The sequence below is a fragment of the Dendrobates tinctorius genome, unplaced genomic scaffold (genome assembly GCF_039654945.1).
Source record: "Dendrobates tinctorius isolate UK_male_01 unplaced genomic scaffold, ASM3965494v1 ptg000060l, whole genome shotgun sequence".
NCBI lineage: Eukaryota > Metazoa > Chordata > Amphibia > Anura > Dendrobatidae > Dendrobates > Dendrobates tinctorius.
In genome coordinates this window covers 58,620,970-58,641,163 of record NW_027361728.1, presented here as the reverse complement: position 1 = coordinate 58,641,163, position 20,194 = coordinate 58,620,970, and the positions used below count along the sequence as shown (strand labels likewise).

Genomic DNA, 20,194 nt, shown 5'->3' with positions numbered 1-20,194 from the left:
GTTTGGAGGTCTTCATTACTAGTGACCATTATGGCCTATCTCCATTGAATGTAATTTCCATATATTCGATCTGCAGGACACGTGGACTTTACTATTGAAGTGGAAAGAGCTCTGCGAGTGCTGGATGGCGCCATCCTCGTTGTGTGTGCAGTTGGGGGAGTCCAGTGTCAGACCATGACGGTGAACCGGCAGATGAAGAGATACAATGTCCCTTTCCTAACCTTCATCAACAAGTGTGACAGATTGGGTTCTCACCCCGACCGGGCTGTGCAGCAGCTGAGGTGGGCTCGCCAGCTACCCTACACGTGATCTATAGGATCGCTCTTGGTGTGTTCCTTCTGTCAGGTCAATGTTTGTTTGCTTTTTTTTTTTTTTACCAGGTCTAAATTGAACCACAATGCAGCGTTTATCCAGCTTCCGATTGGACTTGAGGGAAATTTCAAAGGAATCATAGACCTTGTGGATGAGCGTGCCATTTATTTTGATGGGCAATTTGGGTATGAAGATCTGTAGCCTTGGTGGTTACTGCTGTGTGTCATTTGTAGTTTACCAATGAGCGTCATTTCAGGCAGCAGATCCGCTATGACGATATCCCAGCCGAGTACAGAGCACAAGCCGCAGACAGACGGCAAGAGCTGATAGAAAGTGTGGCCAATTCAGATGATATCTTAGGAGAGATGTTTCTGGAGGAGAAGATCCCATCCATTACTGATCTGAAGGTGAATGACTATGCTTAATGTGTGCATGTGCTTTCAATTATTTATTTGCTTATGGGAACTCGCCCTGTCTTCTTTAGCTGGCTATCCGCAGGGCCACTCTGAAGAGGATATTCACCCCTGTACTAGTAGGGAGCGCCCTGAAGAACAAGGGTGTGCAACCACTTCTAGATGCTGTCCTTGAGTACCTTCCCAACCCATCTGAAGTTCCCAACTATGCAATTCTCAATGAAGAGTAAGTTCTCAGAGTCCTATCTCAGTTTAAAGGGGTAGTCCCATCTCCAAGATCCTATCCCAATGTGTACTAGGTGTAATAATAATATTAGCAAATACCTCCAAGTAGAAATATAGTATAGCTTTTCTAATCCGATAGGGATAGGATTTTGGAGATGAGAATACCCCTTTAATGCAAACCTACCAAATTGAACCTGTTGTCCTGTCTGCAAACATTGTGTGTGTATATAATAATGTATAGTTCTGAGGCTTTTTTTTATAACCACTAAAATTGATCAATGTAATCATACTTATCCAGAGAATCTCATTGCCACGTCATAAATATAGGTGGAATTGCATTTTGTTTCCCACCATTTCAAACCATTTGGAATTTTTTTCTTCTGTTCTTCAGTATATTATGTTTCTATTTTGCAGCATAATTATATGTTAAAATGAATGGTAACATTGCAAACAGCAAGTAGTCCCGCATTAAAAAAAAAAAAAAAAAAAAAATCTAAAAGGAAAATGAAAAAGTTTTGCCTCTTGGAACAGGGCAACGAATAATGAAGTCACAAAAACATCCGACTCCTTAACTCGCTAATCTCGTCTGCTGCTTTGTATGTTGTTCAGGCAAGTGGTGGCTTTTTTGGACCTGTACTGTGTAATTTCATGTATGTTGAATCTCTGGTCAACTAGGGAATAAGACTTGTCTGACTCCGATGGACATTTATTACATGATTTCTCTTTATAGATGTGTTATTACACAGACGTCATTCATTATAGGCATTTTATGCCGTTACAAGTCCTGTCTCATGGAGAGAATGATCTGGAGCTCGGCTGTGATACAGCTGATGTTACACACACTTATTTTGATGACCTAAGCCTCAGTCTATGACAACTAATGACATGTATGTGTTTTTAGGAATTCAGAAGAGCCTACTAAGATTTTGATGAGCCCCCTGAGGGATGACTCCCATCCATTTGTTGGACTTGCATTTAAACTGGAAGTAGGTACCAAGTAATGATTGAATCTGTGCTTGGAAAATTCATTGGGGTCATCTACTAAACCAAATGCACTACAATTCTGATGCAGTTTGTGCCAAAACAGTATTTTATGACTTGTGACATATTTATGTTTATAAATAAAAATAACCATCTCCTCCCAGCAAATATGTTGGATCAGATTTCACTCACAAAGAATTTAAAAAGGAGATTTTTGGGTACTCACCGTAAAATCTCTTTCTCTTAGCCTTTAATTGGGGGACACAGAACCTTGGGTGTTATGCTGCTGTCCACTAGGAGGCGACACTATGCATAATCTGAAAAAAGATTAACTTTGGCTCCTCCTCTGCAGTATACACCCCTGGACGGCGTCAGCCTTCTCCAGTTTTGTGCCAAAGCATAAGGAGGAACGTAACCAAATAACATAACCATGCCTGTAAGAAGGCTACTATGTACGAGCTCAAGAACAATATGAGAACTCAACAGGAAACAACGGCCCGTAAGGGCAACAGGGTGGGAGCTGTGTCCCCCAATTAAAGGCTAAGAGAAAGAGATTTTACGGTGAGTACACAAAAATCTCCTTTACTCTGTCGCCTAATTGGGGGACACAGAACCTTGGGACATCCCAAAGCAGTCCCTGGGTGGGAAGCAGTGGACGAATATTGTGCCGACAGTCCCCTAGACTTGGGGTACTGCCGCCTGCAGAACCAGTCTACCCAGGCTCGCATCCGCTGAGGACTGGGTATGAACACTGTAGTGTTTCGTAAACGTGTGTAGGCTAGTCCAAGTGGCCGCCTTGCACACTTGTTGTGCCGAAGCCTGATGCAGAATGGCCCAGGAGGCCCCTACTGCCCGTGTAGAGTGTGCCGTGATACCGGCCGGAAGAGGGGAACTGTTAAGTCGGTAGGCCTCATGTATGGTGGACTTGATCCACCTGGCAAGGGTAGCCTTGGAAGCCGGCAACCCCTTGCGACTACCTTCCGTAAGAATGAAGAGGGAATCGGATTTCCGGAAAGGTGCAGTCCTGGACACGTAAATCCGCAATGCCCTGACTAGGTCAAGCGTATGCAGAGCCTTCTCCACTCTATGTACCGGAACCGGGCAAAGGGAAGGCAGTGAAATCTCTTCGTTAAGGTGAAAGTTGGACACAACCTTCGGAAGGAAGGATGGTACTGTGCGGAGAACCACCTTGTCCTGGTGAAAGGCTAGGAAAGGTCGTCTGCAGGAAAGTGCTGACAATTCCGACACTCTGCGTAACGAGGTGATAGCCACTAGAAAAACCACTTTCTGAGACAGAATGGAGAGTGGAACTTCTCTAAGAGGTTCGAAGGGTGGAGCTTGCAATGCTGTCAGGACCAGATTGAGGTCCCACGTATCCATTGGACGTTTGTAGGGAGGAACCAATCGGGAAACTCCCTGGATGAAAGTCCTTACTTGCGGTTTAATAGCAATGCGCTTTTGAAAAAGGACTGAAAGCGCCGACACCTGACTCTTAAGCGAACTTAAGGATAGCTTGGCATCTAGGCCCGATTGAAGAAAACCTAGTACCTTCGGGAGGTAATAAGGGAGTGGGACTTGTCCATGAGATTCGCACCAAGAAAAGAAGGCTCTCCAGGTACGATAATAGAGCTTGGCAGAGGCAGGCTTCCTTGCCCTGATCATAGTTGCAATGACTGCCGGTGAAAAACCTGCCTGGGTTAGAATCCAGGTTTCAAGGGCCATGCCGTCAAATTGAGGGCCCCTGAATTCTGGTGGAAGAACGGACCTTGAGACAGAAGGTCGTGGCGGTCGGGTAGACGCCAGGGGGCGTCTGCCGTAAGTTGGACGATGTCGGCGTACCAAGTACGTCTGGGCCAGTCTGGCGCGATGAGGATGGTCGGAACTCCCTCTTGCTTGACCTTCCTCACGACCCTGGCTATTAGGGGGAGGGGTGGAAAAATGTACAGGAGTCGGAACTGGGACCAGTCCTGGACCAGGGCATCCGCTTCGAGCGACCGCGGGTCGTGTGTCCTGGCCATGAAATTGGGAACCTTGGCATTGAGATGGGATGCCATTAGGTCCACATCCGGGGTTCCCCATCGTTGACAGATCTGGTAAAAAATCTCGGGATGGAGAGACCACTCCCCCGAGTCCATTCCTTGCCTGCTGAGGAAGTCGGCTTCCCAGTTTTCTACACCCGGAATGTGTACCGCAGAAAGAACCGACCTTGTGTCTTCCGCCCAGCGGAGGATATGAGCCACTTCTCTCATTGCCTGGGCGCTGCGGGTCCCGCCTTGGTGATTCACGTATGCCACAGCCGTGGCATTGTCCGACTGTATCCGTATGTGCGAGGCTGCAAGCAAGTGATGAAAGTCTCTCAGTGCCAAGAGAATGGCCCTGATTTCCAGAACATTGATGGGCAATGTCACTTCCCTCGGTGACCACTTGCCCTGTGCCCTGTGATGTAGGTGTACCGCCCCCCAGCCTGTCAGGCTTGCATCGGTAGTCAGGATCTTCCATTGTCCTGAGAGGAATGGCTTCCCTCGTGTAAGCGAGGTTGGTTTGAGCCACCAGTGCAGGGACCTCCTGGTCGATGACGTCAACCTGAACTCCCTGTCGAGGGAGAAGGGGTTCCTGTCCCAAGATCTGAGTATGGCTAGCTGAAGGACCCTGAGGTGAAACTGGGCAAATGGCACTGCCTCTATTGCTGCTGCCATCCTGCCGAGGATTCTCATGGCAAACCGGAGAGATCGAGGAGGACTGCGAAGGAGTGTGCGAACTCCCAGACGGATGGCCAGTGTCTTGTCCTTGGGAAGGAGCACCAGGCCCCTGGTGGTGTCGAATACCATTCCCAGGAATGTTAGAGTCCGAGTTGGGATGGTCGACGATTTCTGTAGGTTGACTAGCCATCCCAGGCGACTCAGAGTGTCTAGAGTGATTGAGACACTGACCTCGCAGTCTTTGAAAGTGGGAGACTTGACGAGGAGGTCGTCCAGGTACGGGACGACTAGAATGCCTCTTGAGTGCAGGACGTCCATGGTGGCCGCCATGACTTTGGTGAACGTTCTTGGAGCCGTGGCGAGTCCGAACGGAAGGGCGACAAACTGGTAGTGGTTTTGGTTGACCGCGAACCTGAGAAACCTTTGGTGGGCGGGAGCAATTGGTATGTGGAGATACGCATCCTGTATGTCTATGGAGGCGAGGAATTCTCCCTGCTCCATGGATGCAACGATGGACCGGAGGGACTCCATGCGGAAATGACGGACCCGTACGTAATTGTTGAGCTGTTTTAGGTCCAGTATGGGTCGGACGCCGCCTCCTTTCTTGGGGACTACAAACAAATTTGAGTAGAATCCTCGGAATCTCTCGTTCGCGGGAACCGGCACCACAACTCCTGATTTGAAGGAGAGAGGAAACCGCTTGGTGGAAGACACGAGCCTTTTCTGGTGGTGTTGGAGGAACAGAAAGGAAGAACCGGTTCGGTGGAACGGAAGTGAACTCTATCTTGTATCCGGAAGACACTATTTCCCTGACCCACCTGTCTTCTGTAATAGGCAGCCAGACTTGCTGAAAGAGTAAAAGTCGGCCGCCTACTGGTGGGGTGTCTTCCGGAGGTCTCGAGTCATGATGAAGTGAAGTTCTGAGGTTTTCCTCCCTTGGGTTTCGCTTGCCTGCTTTCGACTGCCAAGCCCTGTCCGGTCGCTGCTGCGTCCGTGGGTTGTCTCTGCGTGGAGAACGGTTGCGGTTTTGCACTGGGCGCGAAACGGACCAGCCCGAGGAATTCCGAAAGGATCGGAATCGCGTCTGGTTTCTTCGTTTGAACGTGCGTTTCGGTTTTAGTTGAGGGAGAGAGGTACTCTTACCCCCGGTGGCATTGGCTATCATGGTGTCCAACTTTTCGCCGAAAAGTCTATCAGTAGAATACGGAAGTCGCGTGAGGGACTTCTTTGAGGCCGCATCCGCTTTCCATTCTCGCAGCCAGAGGATGCGTCGGATCGTGATGGCGTTTGATGCTATTCCCGCTACACCTCTGGCGGAATCCAGGGCTGCATGAATCATGTAGTCTGCTACCACTGCCATCTGGACCGCTTGGTCCGAGAGTTCAGGATTTGAAGCCTGAAGACCCTCCTGTAGTCTTTTGGCCCAAGCTAGGATGGCCTTGGCTGCCCAAACTGAAGCAAACGCAGGGCCCAGAGAGGCGCCTGCCGCTTCGAAAATAGAACGAGCCATGCATTCTACTTGCCGGTCTGCTGCGTCCCTGAGGGTTGAGCTATCCGGCAGAGAGAGTAAAGTCTGCGCTGCTAGCCTAGAAACCGGAGGGTCCACTTCAGGTGGATCTGCCCATTGTTTGGTGTCTTCCTGTGGGAAAGGGTACTTCGCTTCCAGATATTTGCGATTAGCGAATTTTTTGTCAGGCTGCGCAAACTGTTTGGTAAGTATTTTCTCAAACTCATCGTGATTAGGGAAGACCTTAGGTGGTTTTTGAACACTTTCGAAGCAAATCCTATGTTTTGGGACTTCCGGGGGCGACTCTGGAATTTTTAGCACCCGATGAATAGAAGAAATTATGTCCTCAACTAGCGCTGTATTGCTAGGGGGAGAAGGTACCACGGACCTGACCGTTTCATTATCTGAGTCGGAGTCACAGATGCCCTCCGAATCCTGTGCCTCACTAAGGTGATCCCTGGAGGGCGACCTGGGGCGGGGGTCTTCTGTGGTGGGGGATCCCTGTGGTAAATTGCACTGTCTGTCTGTGGCAGGGGACTGCCCAGGAGACCTGGAATGACGCTGTCTCTCCCTAGAGGGGAACGACCTTGTGCTATAGTGCGACTCAGGTGATCGAGACCTGTGAGTCCGCTTACGTCTGTGAGAGTCAGAAGCAGCATGTTCCTGAGACAAGCTGTCCGTTTGCTGTGTACCGTCCATAGCCGGGGTCCGACTCTGCAGAGCTTGCAGCAATGTAGCAGTTAGGTTGTCTATGGACTGTGACATAGACTGAGACATCTGAGTTGCCCATTCCGGCGTGGCCTGTGACACTGAAGCGTCAGTAGGGACTCCCTGGGGTTCTGACCCAGAGTTCTGGATGCAGACCCGGCAGTGCGGATACGTGCTGCCACTAGGGAGCGTGGCTTTGCAGGCTGTGCAGAATGCATAGAAACATTCCTGCCTGGTTCTCTTCCTTGAGCCCGGCATAGTGCACAGAGGCTGGCTATAAGGGATCGTACAGGGGTGGCTACGCAGAGGGAACCCACAGAAAGCCTTATAGGAAGTATAGATTCACAGCTGAGTAATGAGAACCCAGCTGTGAGCTTACCCCACCGGTGTGCCCCTAGGTCCAGCGCCGACAGATCCAAGTTCTGTGCCCCCCGGAGACCGCTGTGATGCTTCTCTCCTGGATCTCATCCAGAAAAAATGGCCACCGGGGCTCTGAGGAGAGGGAGGAGGGGGCGGAGAGCTGAAAAGGGCGCGCTGGGCTGTGTAAAAACGCGCCCTTTCTGCCTCAATCCACCCCTTCTATGACACTCCAGTGTGTCATATTGGTCATCCGGGGGGCGGGCCGGGGGGCGGGGAAAAGGCGGCGGCTTCAGCTAGGCCGAAGCCGCGGTCTAAATTTGAAGCCTGATGCCCAGGAGGGCTCCAGAGCGGCGCGGTAGTCCGGGGGGGGGGGGCGGATTTGTACCAGACCCCCCCAGAACGGTCGACTGGATAGCGGTGGGGGTAGCAGGGGTAGCGGTTTTTGTATGGGGGGCCCCTGAAGGGCTATGGAGCCGCTGCTGCTGCAGAGACAGGGACGCAGCAAAAGCCCTGTTTCTGCTGTGCCATCCAGTCCGCACCCTCCCCCGGCCCCCACAGGATCCCTCAGCCGGCCTGGGGTCCCTGGAAGCTGCGGAATGCTGCCTGATCTCCGACCCTACCTGAGGCGTCTCAACCTAATACCCCCTGCGGGGGATTAGGGAGGGTGCGTCTGTCACCGTCAGGGGGTCTTCATCCTCGCCTCGACCTCAACCCAGACCCCTTAAGGGTGTTGGGGAAGGAGGGGGGTCTCGACCTCGAACCAGGACCCGAGGGACTGGGGAGGGAGCGACATGGGGGAAAAAAAAACCCACCTCAACCGGGTACCCCTAATAGGGGACCGAGGAGGGAGCCATGCCGGGAGTCTCGCTGGAGACCCACTTTTCTTCATCTGTATTTCCGTGAAAAAAGGAAAAAAACGGAAGAAAAAAGGTGTGCCTCCTTGCGACACTAAGCAAAAACTGGAGAAGGCTGACGCCGTCCAGGGGTGTATACTGCAGAGGAGGAGCCAAAGTTAATCTTTTTTCAGATTATGCATAGTGTCGCCTCCTAGTGGACAGCAGCATAACACCCAAGGTTCTGTGTCCCCCAATTAGGCGACAGAGTAATAAGGCCTGTTTCACACATCAGTTTTTTGGCGTCCGCCAAAGTGTGAAAAAACTGATCCATTTTGCCACAAACGGATGCTACCGGATCCGTTTTTTTGGACGGATCTTCTGCAAGTCTCTGGGAAGAAAACGGATCCGCCCAAAAAAATGGCAGATCCGTTTTCTCGTTCGCCTTATTGGGGGACACAGAGACCTTGGGTGTATGCTGCTGCCACTAGGAGGCTGACACTATGCACAAAAAAAGATAGCTCCTCCTCCGCAGTGTACACCCCACCGACCGGCAGAGAATTCCCCAGTTTAGCTTAGTGTCAGTAGGAGGTGGACACGGGTCTTTTATTAGACCCATATCTACCTCGTTGTGCGTCGTTCCTTTTCAGGTTCTACGGAGGGATACAGAGTGAAAAGTCACATCTGTACTCCCACATGGAGTCTGCAAGTACGGCGTGTACTGCCACCCCGTATCCTTGCAGTTCTCCGCGGCAGGACCAGCCAGACGGACGCCGACACCAAGACGTGCCAGCGACTCCAGGGGTCCTTGTCGCCAGTCTCCCTCCCACTCGCCTACCAGAGCCTGTCGGTTGGATGAGACGCAAGACTTCTTCAGACAGGTAACGGATCGTGGATAGGTGAGTATTAGGCCCCGGCTTCATATTTATTTACCTGCTGCCCATTCCCGACGGTCACCTCTTCAATGGTCACAGGGGTAGGCGCTGCGGTCGCTCGCAGTCGCCACAAGGCTATAGGCAGCTCAATGTTGCTGGGCATCCCCCCCCCCCTTCCCTCCCCCCTTTCTGGGTACAGGGAGCACAGGGTTTTTTCCCATTGGGAGCGACTTGCGACTGCGGCGTCCCACTTTTTCGGACCTCCGCGCCGACCCCCTGCTGACAGGCGGCCGCCGCAACTAATTTAGGCCCCGGCTTCAGTTCGGGCCTACCGCTGCGTCGCGGCCACGCCCCCCGCCCCTTTCTTCTAAGCGGGCTTCTCTCCCGCTCTTCCCAGGCCCTCCCACCGCCTGTCCTTCACCTGCCCAGCCTGCTATTGGCTAGAGGGCGGTGAATTTTAACCCTGCGAGGTGCTCCGCCCTCCCTCCTCTCCTAAGGCGCGCTTTTTCTCAGGACGGCGCCATTTTCCCAGCCTGTTAGCCGGGCACCAGCTCCTCACTGGACAGCATCTTTTCCAGCTGGTTTTTTCAGGAGGTCTGTCGGCCGGATTTCGCTCTGACCTGCATCCACTGACAGGTCGCAGAGCATCGCTTCTGGGGACACCGGACCGTGAGTAGCTCTGCACTGCAGACTGACCCTTCTCCGCCCTCTGTCCCCCAACCTTCCGGCATTACCTCAGCTTTTCACTATGTCTAAGTCTGATCGTACCCGCTCTACCGCCCCCCCCCTGCACTTTAGTCAAGTACTTTGCATGTTCTTCGTGCAATCGCAAACTTCCCTCAGGCCAGTCCACTCCCCTCTGCCTGGATTGTAGCAATCCAATTCAGCCTGACGCCGTCCAGGAGCCATCTGCGGCCCCAGGTGAGAGTGAGCCCCCCATGCCTGGCTGGGCCTCCTCGCTATCTCAATCAGTGGCAGACCTCACCAGGGTGTCTCAGTCCCTGGTGGCCGTTCTTGATAAGTTGCCCCTGGACTCTTCAGCAGGGCCAAGCAGGTCCCAAATTGTTCCATCTGAATCAGCCAGCGGTAGTCGCAAAAGACCCAGGCAAGATTCCCAGCCGGAATCCTCTCCTAGTCCCATCTCACCGCATAGCCCTTCTCACCAGTCTCCCTCTCGGGCCTCCTCTCCCGAGTCAGGGGAAGCGCTTTCGGACAGGTCATCTGAGGGGATTTTAGAGCTGGATTCAGACCAGGATGCAAGCATGAAGGTCACAGTGCAGGACCTCATTGCTGCGATCCATCATACCTTCGATATTGCTGACTCCCCTGCGAAATCCTCAGATCAGGAGGTTTCGTTCAGACGGGCAGAAACTCCCTCCAGGGTTTTTCCTTTCCATTCCCAGTTTGGGAAAATTTTTACCAAGGAAAGAGAGGATCCGACCAGACGCTTTCAAAGAGGAAAACGTCTCGGCATACTCTACCCATTTGCTAAGGAGCTCACGGACAACTGGTCGGCCTCTCCCTCGGTCGATCCGCCCGTGTCCAGGCTATCCAATAACACGGTTCTCCCGCTTTCAGGCGTGGCGTCCCTAAAGGATTCTAATGACAGGATTATAGAATCCCTGGCGAAGTCTGCCTTTGAAGCGGCTTCAGCAGCGGTGTGTCCAATCTTTGCTTCATCCTGGACAGCAAAGACCATAGCCACGTGGGCAGACGACCTTCGGCAGGGCATCTTAGATAAGGCGCAACCGGAGCATTTGGCCAATCTCGCCAATCAGATCTCCCATGCTGGGGACTATCTTCTCTCCGCTTCCTTGGATGCTGCATCCTGTGCAGTTCAGGCGTCAAGCAACGTTTATTGCAATTCGACGTACACTTTGGCTAAAGGCATGGCAAGCGGACTTGTCTTCTAAAAAGTCCCTCACTAACCTGCCTTTTCAGGGGGTGCGCCTCTTTGGGTCCCAATTGGACCAGATTATTAAGGACGCCACCGGAGGCACGAGTTCACTCCTCCCTCAGTCCAAGCCTCGCAGACCCCCACTAAGGCGTCAGTTTCGACCCTTTCGGACTTTCCGCCGTTTCAATACGGCGGACAACTCCTCCAGCCAACAGAGACCGCAGGCTCGCCAGGAGAGAAGGAAAGTTTCCTTCAGACCCACTCCTTCCTGGCGACCCCACTCCTCCCAGGGCAGACCGTCCAGATCTAGATCTGGACGGTCTACTTCAGCATGACTATCATCGGGCACGCGAAGGGCCTTTCCAATTGGGAGGTCGACTTCTTTCCTTCAGGGACGTTTGGCTGGCCGCCGTGGAGGACGCCTGGGTCAGGGAGGTCGTATCCTCAGGATACAAGATAGAGTTCGTCTCTCTCCCACGGGATCGTTTCTTCGAATCCCGGCCTCCAAAGGATCCAGCTTTGATCCCGGGGTTCTCTACAGCTATCGCCGCTCTCCTCAGTTCCGGGGTGATTGTGCCCGTTCCCGAATCGGAGCGCTTCACGGGGTTCTACTCGAACCTGTTTGTAGTGCCGAAAAAAGACGGCGCAGTTCGACCCATCTTGGATCTCAAGCTGCTCAACAAGAGGGTCCGCCTTCGCCACTTCCGCATGGAGTCGCTTCGCTCGGTCATCGCCTCCATGGAGGAGCAGGAATTCATGTGCTCAATAGACATCCAAGATGCCTATTTACATGTTCCAATTTTCTCCGGACATCAGAAGTTCCTGCGCTTTGCGATTCGACAGCACCACTACCAGTTTGTCGCACTGCCCTTCGGTCTTGCCACCGCTCCCAGAGTCTTCACGAAGATCATGGCTGCGTTGATGGCTTTGTTGAGAGTCAGAGGCCTCGTTCTTTTCCCGTACCTAGACGATATTCTGATCAAGGCTCCCTCATTCCAACAGGCTCACCAAAGTTTGTCAATCGTCCTGGACACTCTTTCCAATTTCGGGTGGATCGTCAACAGGAAAAAGTCCTGTCTGATTCCTACCCAACGCCTGGTCTTTCTAGGTCTTCTGTTCGACACTCGTCGGTCAAGGGTCTTTCTCCCACAAGAAAAGATTCTCTCTCTGCAGCAGGAAGTACGATCGCTGCAGACCTCGCGATTCCCATCCCTCCGTACAGCCATGAGGGTCCTGGGAAAGATGGTCGCGGCGATAGAGGCAGTTCCCTTTGCCCAATTTCACGCCAGGCCTCTCCAGCAGGCCATTCTGTCGAAGTGGAACAGGTCGCCTCGGTCCCTGGATCGCCCTGTCCATCTTTCTTACCGGATCAAGCGGTCTCTCAACTGGTGGTTGTCGTCACCTCTCATTCTATCGGGTCGATCCTTCCTTCCCATTCACTGGCAGATAGTAACCACAGATGCCAGTCTCCTCGGTTGGGGTGCTGTGTTCCGCAACCACACTGTTCAGGATCGATGGTCGGATCGGGAATCAGCGCTACCGATCAACGTTCTGGAGATTCGAGCGATCCATCTTGCTCTGGTCCACTGGGAAAGGCTCCTCAAGGGACTGCCGGTACGGATTCAGACAGACAACGCCACAGCGGTGGCATATGTCAACCGCCAAGGGGGAACACGGAGTGTTTCAGCCCTGGCGGAGGTGTCCAAGATTCTTCGTTGGGCGGAGATTTCCGTCCCGACAATTTCCGCGGTTCACATTCCCGGCGTAGACAACTGGGCCGCCGATTTTCTCAGCCGCAAGGGTCTCGCGGCGGGAGAATGGTCCCTACATCCGGAAGTGTTTCATCTGCTCTGCCTTCGGTGGGGAACTCCGGATGTAGACCTCATGGCGTCTCGCCTCAACAGGAAAGTCCCACAATTCGTGTCCAGGTCTCGGGACCCTCTGGCAGTGGGCGCCGACGCCCTGGCCGTTCCTTGGTCCCAGTTCGAACTTCCCTACCTGTTCCCTCCTCTGCCTCTTCTTCCCAAGCTGTTGAAGAAGATCAAGGCAGAAGGACTTCCGGTCATTCTCATTGCCCCGAATTGGCCCAGAAGGTCTTGGTTCGCGGACATTGTCAACCTTCTCGCGGACGCCCCCTGGAAGCTTCCAGACAGAACAGATCTGCTGTCTCAGGGTCCGATTTGCCACCCCAATTCTCGGCCGCTCAATTTAACGGCGTGGCTGTTGAGACCGAGGTTCTGAAACGAGCAGGATTTTCCGACCACGTAATTCAGACCATGATCCGAGCCAGAAAGCCATCATCTTCCAAGATTTACTACCGTACTTGGAAGGCCTATTTCACTTGGTGTGAGACCAATGACGTCGCGCCCATGTCCTTTTCGCTCCCTTCAGTCCTAGCGTTTCTTCAGGCAGGATTGGATGCGGGGCTTGCCCTCAGTTCCCTGAAGGGTCAAGTTTCGGCGCTGTCCATTCTGTTTCAGAAAACGTTGGCTTCCCGTCCTCAGGTTAAGACCTTTCTTCAGGGCGTGGCTCACACGGTCCCGCCGTACCGGGCGCCCGTGGATCCATGGGATCTTAATCTGGTTCTTGAGGTTCTGCAAGGTCCGCCCTTTGAACCCCTCAGGGATATTTCCCTTTCTCTCCTTTCTTGGAAGGTAGCCTTTCTGGTGGCCATCACCTCCGTCCGGCGCGTGTCGGAATTGGCAGCTCTTTCGTGCCGCTCTCCCTTTCTGGTTCTCCACCAGGATAAGGTAGTTCTGCGGCCTCCGCCCTCGTTCCTTCTGAAGGTGGTGTCCTCGTTTCACCTCAACGAGGATATCGTGCTCCCGTCCTTTTGTCCGAATCCAACTCATCCCCGAGAGCGGTCCTCGAACAAGCTGGACCTGGTTAGGGCGGTAAGAGTCTACCTGTCTAGGACGACTTCCTTGCGAAAGACAGAGTCTCTTTTCATTATCCCTGATGGAGCGCGGAAAGGTCACCCGGCGTCAAAAGCCACCATTGCTCGCTGGATCAGATCGGCTATCCTGGGAGCCTACCGTGTTAAGCGTCGCGGAGCCCCTCCGGGTATCAGGGCCCACTCTACTCGAGCAGTGGGTGCCTCCTGGGCGGTGCGCCACAGAGCTTCCGCACTGCAGCTTTGCAAAGCTGCAACATGGTCATCGGTTCACACGTTTGTGAAATTCTACAGAGTCCACACCTACGCTTCGGCGGACGCCAGCCTAGGTAGACGGATTCTGCAGGCCGCGGTGGTGAGTCCGCTGGCCTGATGGAAGTTTGTTTCCCACCCCAGGGACTGCTTTGGGACGTCCCAAGGTCTCTTGTGTCCCCCAATAAGGCGAACGAGAAAACAGGATTTTTGGGTTGCTTACCGTAAAATCTGTTTCTCGGAGCCTTCATTGGGGGACACAGCACCCTCCCATGTTTTACAGCTCCTGTTCTTACTTTGGTTGAATGGTTACAGTTGAGTTGTTTATGTTGTCAACCTATTCTGTTACTTCTCCTACTGCTTTCTCACTAACTGAGGAATTCTCTGCCGGTCGGTGGGGTGTACACTGCGGAGGAGGAGCTATCTTTTTTTGTGCATAGTGTCAGCCTCCTAGTGGCAGCAGCATACACCCAAGGTCTCTGTGTCCCCCAATGAAGGCTCCGAGAAACAGATTTTACGGTAAGCAACCCAAAAATCCTGTTTTTTTTTTTTTTGCAAAACAGCGGATTTTGACGGACGTCAAAAAACGGAAGTGTGATCCACCTCTAAGGTGTACTCCAGACAGTCTAAAAATGAGCCAAATGTATCAAACCTCAGGAACCCCAAGGTTACATCTGGCACAGTGTGAGACCTTCTAGTCTAGTTTTGCGGTGTGTTAAGAATTAAACGAAAATACTAAATGGACTCCATTGTATCTATTTTAAGAGTTAGCAGATACAGAAGGCCCCTATGTTGAATACTATTATTAGCATAAATCTTATTCTGTGCAAATCTTTGGCAGCTGTATATCTGTTTTGGTTCTTGCACTTTAAAGGGAATCTGTCAGCAGGGTTTTGCTACCTCATCTGAGAGCAGCCTGAGACAGAGAGACCCTGAACCCAGCCATGTGTCACTTAGTTTACTGGGTCCAGCTTTTGTGATACCACCAGTTGTAGCATGAAGCAGAGTTCAGAAAGCTAATCCCTCCCACACCAGGCTTCGTGTGTATATTGTCTATAGACAGCGAGCTGCTTATCACAGGAGGAGGTGTGGTCAGTCCAGACCGGGGCTCACTGGCCGTCTAGTCACATCATTGATAATGTCCTAGTGATAAAACCTTCACTGTAGATAAACACCACACAGCCTGATAAGTGACACATTGCTGAATTCTGTGTTTTAAACCCTAACTCATGCTTTCCTCAGATTACATAGCAGAAACCTGCTGACAGATTCTCTATAAAAATTATGTTGGATTCACAAGTATTAGATTAAATTTGCATCTATTATTCACCATAATATAAAGGGGTTGTTAACAACTAGAAACCCTTAAGTACCTCTGGGCGCCATATAAAATAAAAATGATCTATAGTCGCTGCTATTACTGGGGATCATATGATGTGATGTGTCATGTGACTGCAGCAGCCAGCTAGTGGCCTCTATCGGCTGCAGCCTTTACTACTTCATCAGAGCGGATGTCTGTTCTGGCGGAATGATGATGAGCTGCAGCCGATGTCAGAAGAGACCCCCTGGGAATAGCAGCGCTGACGTAGGATACACTGTGGGAGAGTATAGATTTGTATTTCCTCTGGGACTCTGCAGTGATTACGCCGAGGACTGTCCCTTTTAAGATCTTAAATTGCAACTTAATTCTAATCTGCAAGATGTCAAAGTCCTCAGTATGCTGGGTTTTACCCTACATGTGGTTGGGATTAAGCCTCAGTTTAGGACTGGTGGGTGCGGACTTGAAACCCCGCTTGTAAGGATTTTGTTCTTTTGCTGTTTAGTTCATAGATTAAACTGTTCATTCATTACTGTTCACAAAGGATCATGTCTGGAGGCATGCAAGATGGGTGCAGTTGTAAAGGTCCTGAACATATTGGGTTTAGCAGCAAGAGGGTTAATAACCAGCTGCAGCTGAATTCTGGTAATGCCTTACCTGTCATCCCCATGTCTGCCGCAGGCCGGACGTTTCGGTCAGCTAACATATATCCGAGTGTACCAGGGGATGCTGAAGAAAAGCGACTACATCTACAATACAAGGACTGGCAAGAGAGTGCGCGTGCAGAGGCTGGTTCGCCTCCATGCAGACTCCATGGAGGTAACATGTTCTTCTGCCAACTTCTGGTAATCTGTTGCAGTTTTGATTTGTCCCATATGGTGTGTTTGCCCCTTGTGAGTGCACATTTCATTTACAAGTGGTCTTGTGAACGAGTAACCAGTGAGAATCTGTTCCCTTCCATTTTTCTGCAGCTTCAGGTTATACTATCAAAAGTGCATTCGGTTTACGTCTATTCCAGATATTTGGCTTACTGTATCATTTCTTTTCTCTCTTCGTCTTTTTTTAGGACTTAGAAGTAGGTTATGCTGGAGACATCTGTGCCTTGTTCGGCATTGACTGTGCCAGTGGGGACACCTTTACTAGCAAATCTAATGACAATCTGTCAATGGTAAGCTGCTCGCTTATAGGAATACTGAATATTATCTTTTTATGTATGTTATCATTCCTGAATGAAATGCAAATGATTGTCGTGATTCGTTTTTTGTATAGATATACATATGTTTCTGGTTCAGATACGCGTTGTGGTTTCTCAAAATAATATACATTTTACTGTATTTGCACTAGAAAATAATGTCCTTTATGAGTTTAGGGTTAGGATATTGGGATATATATATTTTATCTACCGTATATACACGAGTATAAGTCGATGCCCCTAATTTTACCACAAAAAAACTGGGAAAACCCATCGACTCCAGTATAAGCCTAGTATGCATTGCCCCCTCTTCCCTATCCTGGTATGCATGCCCCCCCCCCTTATCCCTATCCTGGTATGCATGGCCCCTTCATCCCTATCCTGGTATGCATGGCTCCCTCATCCCCATCCTGGTATGCATGGCTCCCTCATCCCCATCCTGGTATGCATGGCTCCCTCATCCCCATCCTGGTATGCATGGCTCCCTCATCCCCATCCTGGTATGCATGGCTCCCTCATCCCCATCCTGGTATGCATGGCTCCCTCATCCCCATCCTGGTATGCATGGCTCCCTCATCCCCATCCTGGTATGCATGGCTCCCTCATCCCCATCCTGGTATGCATGGCTCCCTCATCCCCATCCTGGTATGCATGGCTCCCTCATCCCCATCCTGGTATGCATGGCTCCCTCATCCACATCCTGGTATGCATGGCTCCCTCATCCCCATCCTGGTATGCATGGCTCCCTCTTCCCCATCCTGGTATGTATGGCTCCCTCATCCCATCCTGGTATGCATGGCTCTCATCAGAAAAACATTTTAAGAAAAAAAATAAATCATCCTACTTACAGTCCCTGCGCTCCCTCGCAGCATCTTGTTCCGGTGCCAGCATCTGCAGTGGCCAGTGGCTGTGCTGAATATTTATTTGTCATTAGCATCAGGCACACATGATCGCCCGACTGCTGCTGGAAGCAGGCGGCTGTGACTACTCTGCCCGCTATTGAAGTGAAATTAATATTCATTGCGAGCGCAATGAATGTTCATTTCTCTTTAGCATTGGACACAGGGTGTAGCTGCAGCAGTTGGCTCCTGTCTCCTGTGACCCTCTGCTTTGCCGCTGCTGTCGCTTCCTCCATCTTGTGGGACCCTGACTCGAGTCTAAGCCGAAAGGGGCTTTTTCAGCACAAAAAAAATGTGCTGAAAAACTCGGCTTATACGTGAGTATATACGGTACTTAATGGACTGCACAAACATGATAAGATGGACGCAATGCCATGGAGAGCAGAATTGTGTATGGGATGACACTGTGTTTTTAGAACATCCGATAATTTTCCTATGAAAGAGATCACGGTCTTGCACTGACAATGTCTGACATGCCTAATCGTCATACACATGACCTTGCTGCCTCCATTGCACCCCTTGTGCATTGTGCATGTTTTTTCAAGCAGTAGACATTCTGATGATTTACAATATCTCCCTATTCCCTGCCTGCCGCCTGCCTCTGACCAATAGGTCACGAAACATGAGTGGCCGCAGCCAGTGTCTGCTTGCATCAAAGTTGGGGACCTGCCATATGGTTTAATAGTATGTCATATGTCAGGAAAGGGTTAAAGAATGTATTTGTGTTGGATTAATAGTTAATTTTTTGTATCAATTGTGATTACAGGAATCCATCCATGTGCCAGACCCTGTCATTTCTGTAGCAATAAAGCCTAATGACAAGGTAGGATACCAGTTGTCACGGTTTTTTTAAATTAATCTTTTATCTAATCGGAAAATGTTATTTGCCTGTAGATTTGGAGTTAATCTCCAGGTAAAGAGCATTACAATACTGCCCGGCCACCTTACTGAAAGTGCGGTTGCTATAAAAAGTGAAGTTATTTGCTCCCGGGATCCACCACCTTTCTGTCATGGTGGTGTGCATGGAGCAGGCACAGTCACAACCCGACATTTTTACGAGCTTGCCTTACACAGATGTGCTGCACTGCGAGCTGTCAATCAAAATGCTGTGGCGCCCTTGTAGCTGCCTCTCACAAATTAGTGAGCGGTCCTCTCAGTGGTGACTGTAACCGCTCCGTGCACAACCAAATTATTAAAAAATTGCTGCTTCCGGGAGGAAATATGTTTATTTTCTTCTGATAGCCTACCTTTCAATAAAGCGGCCAACAGTGTTCTAATGCTATTTACTGGCAAATTAACCCTACATCTGCAGGTAAAAAGTATTTTCTGAGGTGTTGGGTTCCCTTTAATTGTAAACAACAACTTTTATGGTACATTTTTAGTGGCTCTGAAATGTCAATTCTCTAGTATTATTGCTGTCATGATTATTTATTTTTAGCAAATATATGCAGGTCTGATCTGTGGAATGCCTCCTAATTTACATGTTGGGATGTCTGTTGGGTTGTATGCACACATCAGTGTTTTACATTAGTAATTGTAAGCCAAAATCGGGAGTGGATCAAATAGAGAAAAACTCACACTTCTGTGCTTTGGAGCAACTCCTAGTTTTGGTGAATCAGTCATTAGCAGACCCGTGGGAGCTTGTTAAACTGGCCACATCATTGCATAGAGGCTGGGGAGCTCAGCAACATGAAGTTTTTATAATTTAATTTGTCCTCTCTGTTGCAGAGATATTAGCTTGTAAAGTTTAGGTTATTTTTTGTGTTAAGTTGAAGGGAGCATTACCAGAGGTTTTCCACACTGAGAAACCTGCTGTAAAAAATTGTGGGGGTGTGTTCTTCTTTCCCATGTGTGTTGCTGCCTGCTTATGATTTGTCAGATGCATTCAGGGGAAAAAGTACACGCTCCACAAGTACATTTGTTTCGTGGTAGCTTTTTCAAAAGGAAGTACAAAGCTTAGTGTCCCACTATGTCTGACATCAATCCGAAGGGGGAAGCATCCATGTTTTCCTTTAGTGGCACATTCTCAATTTGTACTGTGTCAAGGTGCACATAAGGAGGAAAGCACACACTGGGCTGTCTACAGACAAGGGAGTGGAAGTTTCATGGACTTTGAATCAATGTAGAAAGAAAGGCGAATCCATGGCAAGAGAGTGTGAATTACACATAGGCACAGCACTCCCTATTGAAGAAGCGGCGATGACACACGCTTCAGGGGTCTTTCACCCGGTCTTGTGCAGTATAAAGGCACTATAGGTAAGGACTTTATTTAGCCTTGGATTGTTTTACTTGGTCCATTTGTAGGCAGGATATATGGTCCCAGTGTGGTCTGATGTGTATTTTAAACCCCCCCCCCATTATTGTAAACTTGTTTGGGTTACAAATATGCCTGCTTCTAGTACTAATTGTAATGAAATTATTTTTATATTGAGTTTAGTGTTCCATTTTTTTTTTTGGGGTGAGTTTTTATTCAGCTCTGCAGCCTCTATTCCATGATGTGGCCAGTTTAACAGGCCCAAAATGATGAAAGGTCCTCTTTAAGAATTGTTAGTCTTGGTTGATCTTGCTCTTTTCCCTTTTCTCACTTATACCAAGAAAATTTTCTATATATTTACTGTACTTCTTTCCTACCAGAATGATATTGACAAGTTTTCTAAAGGTATCAATCGATTTACACGAGAAGACCCAACCTTCAGAGTTCACTATGAGACGGAGAGCAAAGAAACCATTGTGTCGGGGATGGGAGAACTGCACTTGGAGATTTATGCTCAGGTAATAGACGGCAGAGTATAGCATCAGCATCTCGTCTAGATGAGCGTTAGTAAAATAA

At 50.2% G+C, this 20,194-nt stretch overlaps 1 protein-coding gene across 1 annotated transcript in view; it reads left to right on the top strand.

The window, feature by feature from the left end:
• GFM1 (G elongation factor mitochondrial 1) overlaps positions 1 to 20,194 on the top strand; it is a 49,830-nt gene that overhangs the window by 5,125 nt on the left and 24,511 nt on the right. Inside the window, exons 4-12 of the mRNA XM_073578980.1 lie at positions 77 to 281; positions 381 to 497; positions 569 to 719; positions 797 to 951; positions 1,852 to 1,936; positions 15,955 to 16,092; positions 16,340 to 16,441; positions 18,131 to 18,187; positions 19,999 to 20,136. Of these exons, the coding sequence (XP_073435081.1) occupies positions 77 to 281; positions 381 to 497; positions 569 to 719; positions 797 to 951; positions 1,852 to 1,936; positions 15,955 to 16,092; positions 16,340 to 16,441; positions 18,131 to 18,187; positions 19,999 to 20,136 (1,148 nt within the window). The remainder of the gene's footprint in view (positions 1 to 76; positions 282 to 380; positions 498 to 568; positions 720 to 796; positions 952 to 1,851; positions 1,937 to 15,954; positions 16,093 to 16,339; positions 16,442 to 18,130; positions 18,188 to 19,998; positions 20,137 to 20,194) is intronic.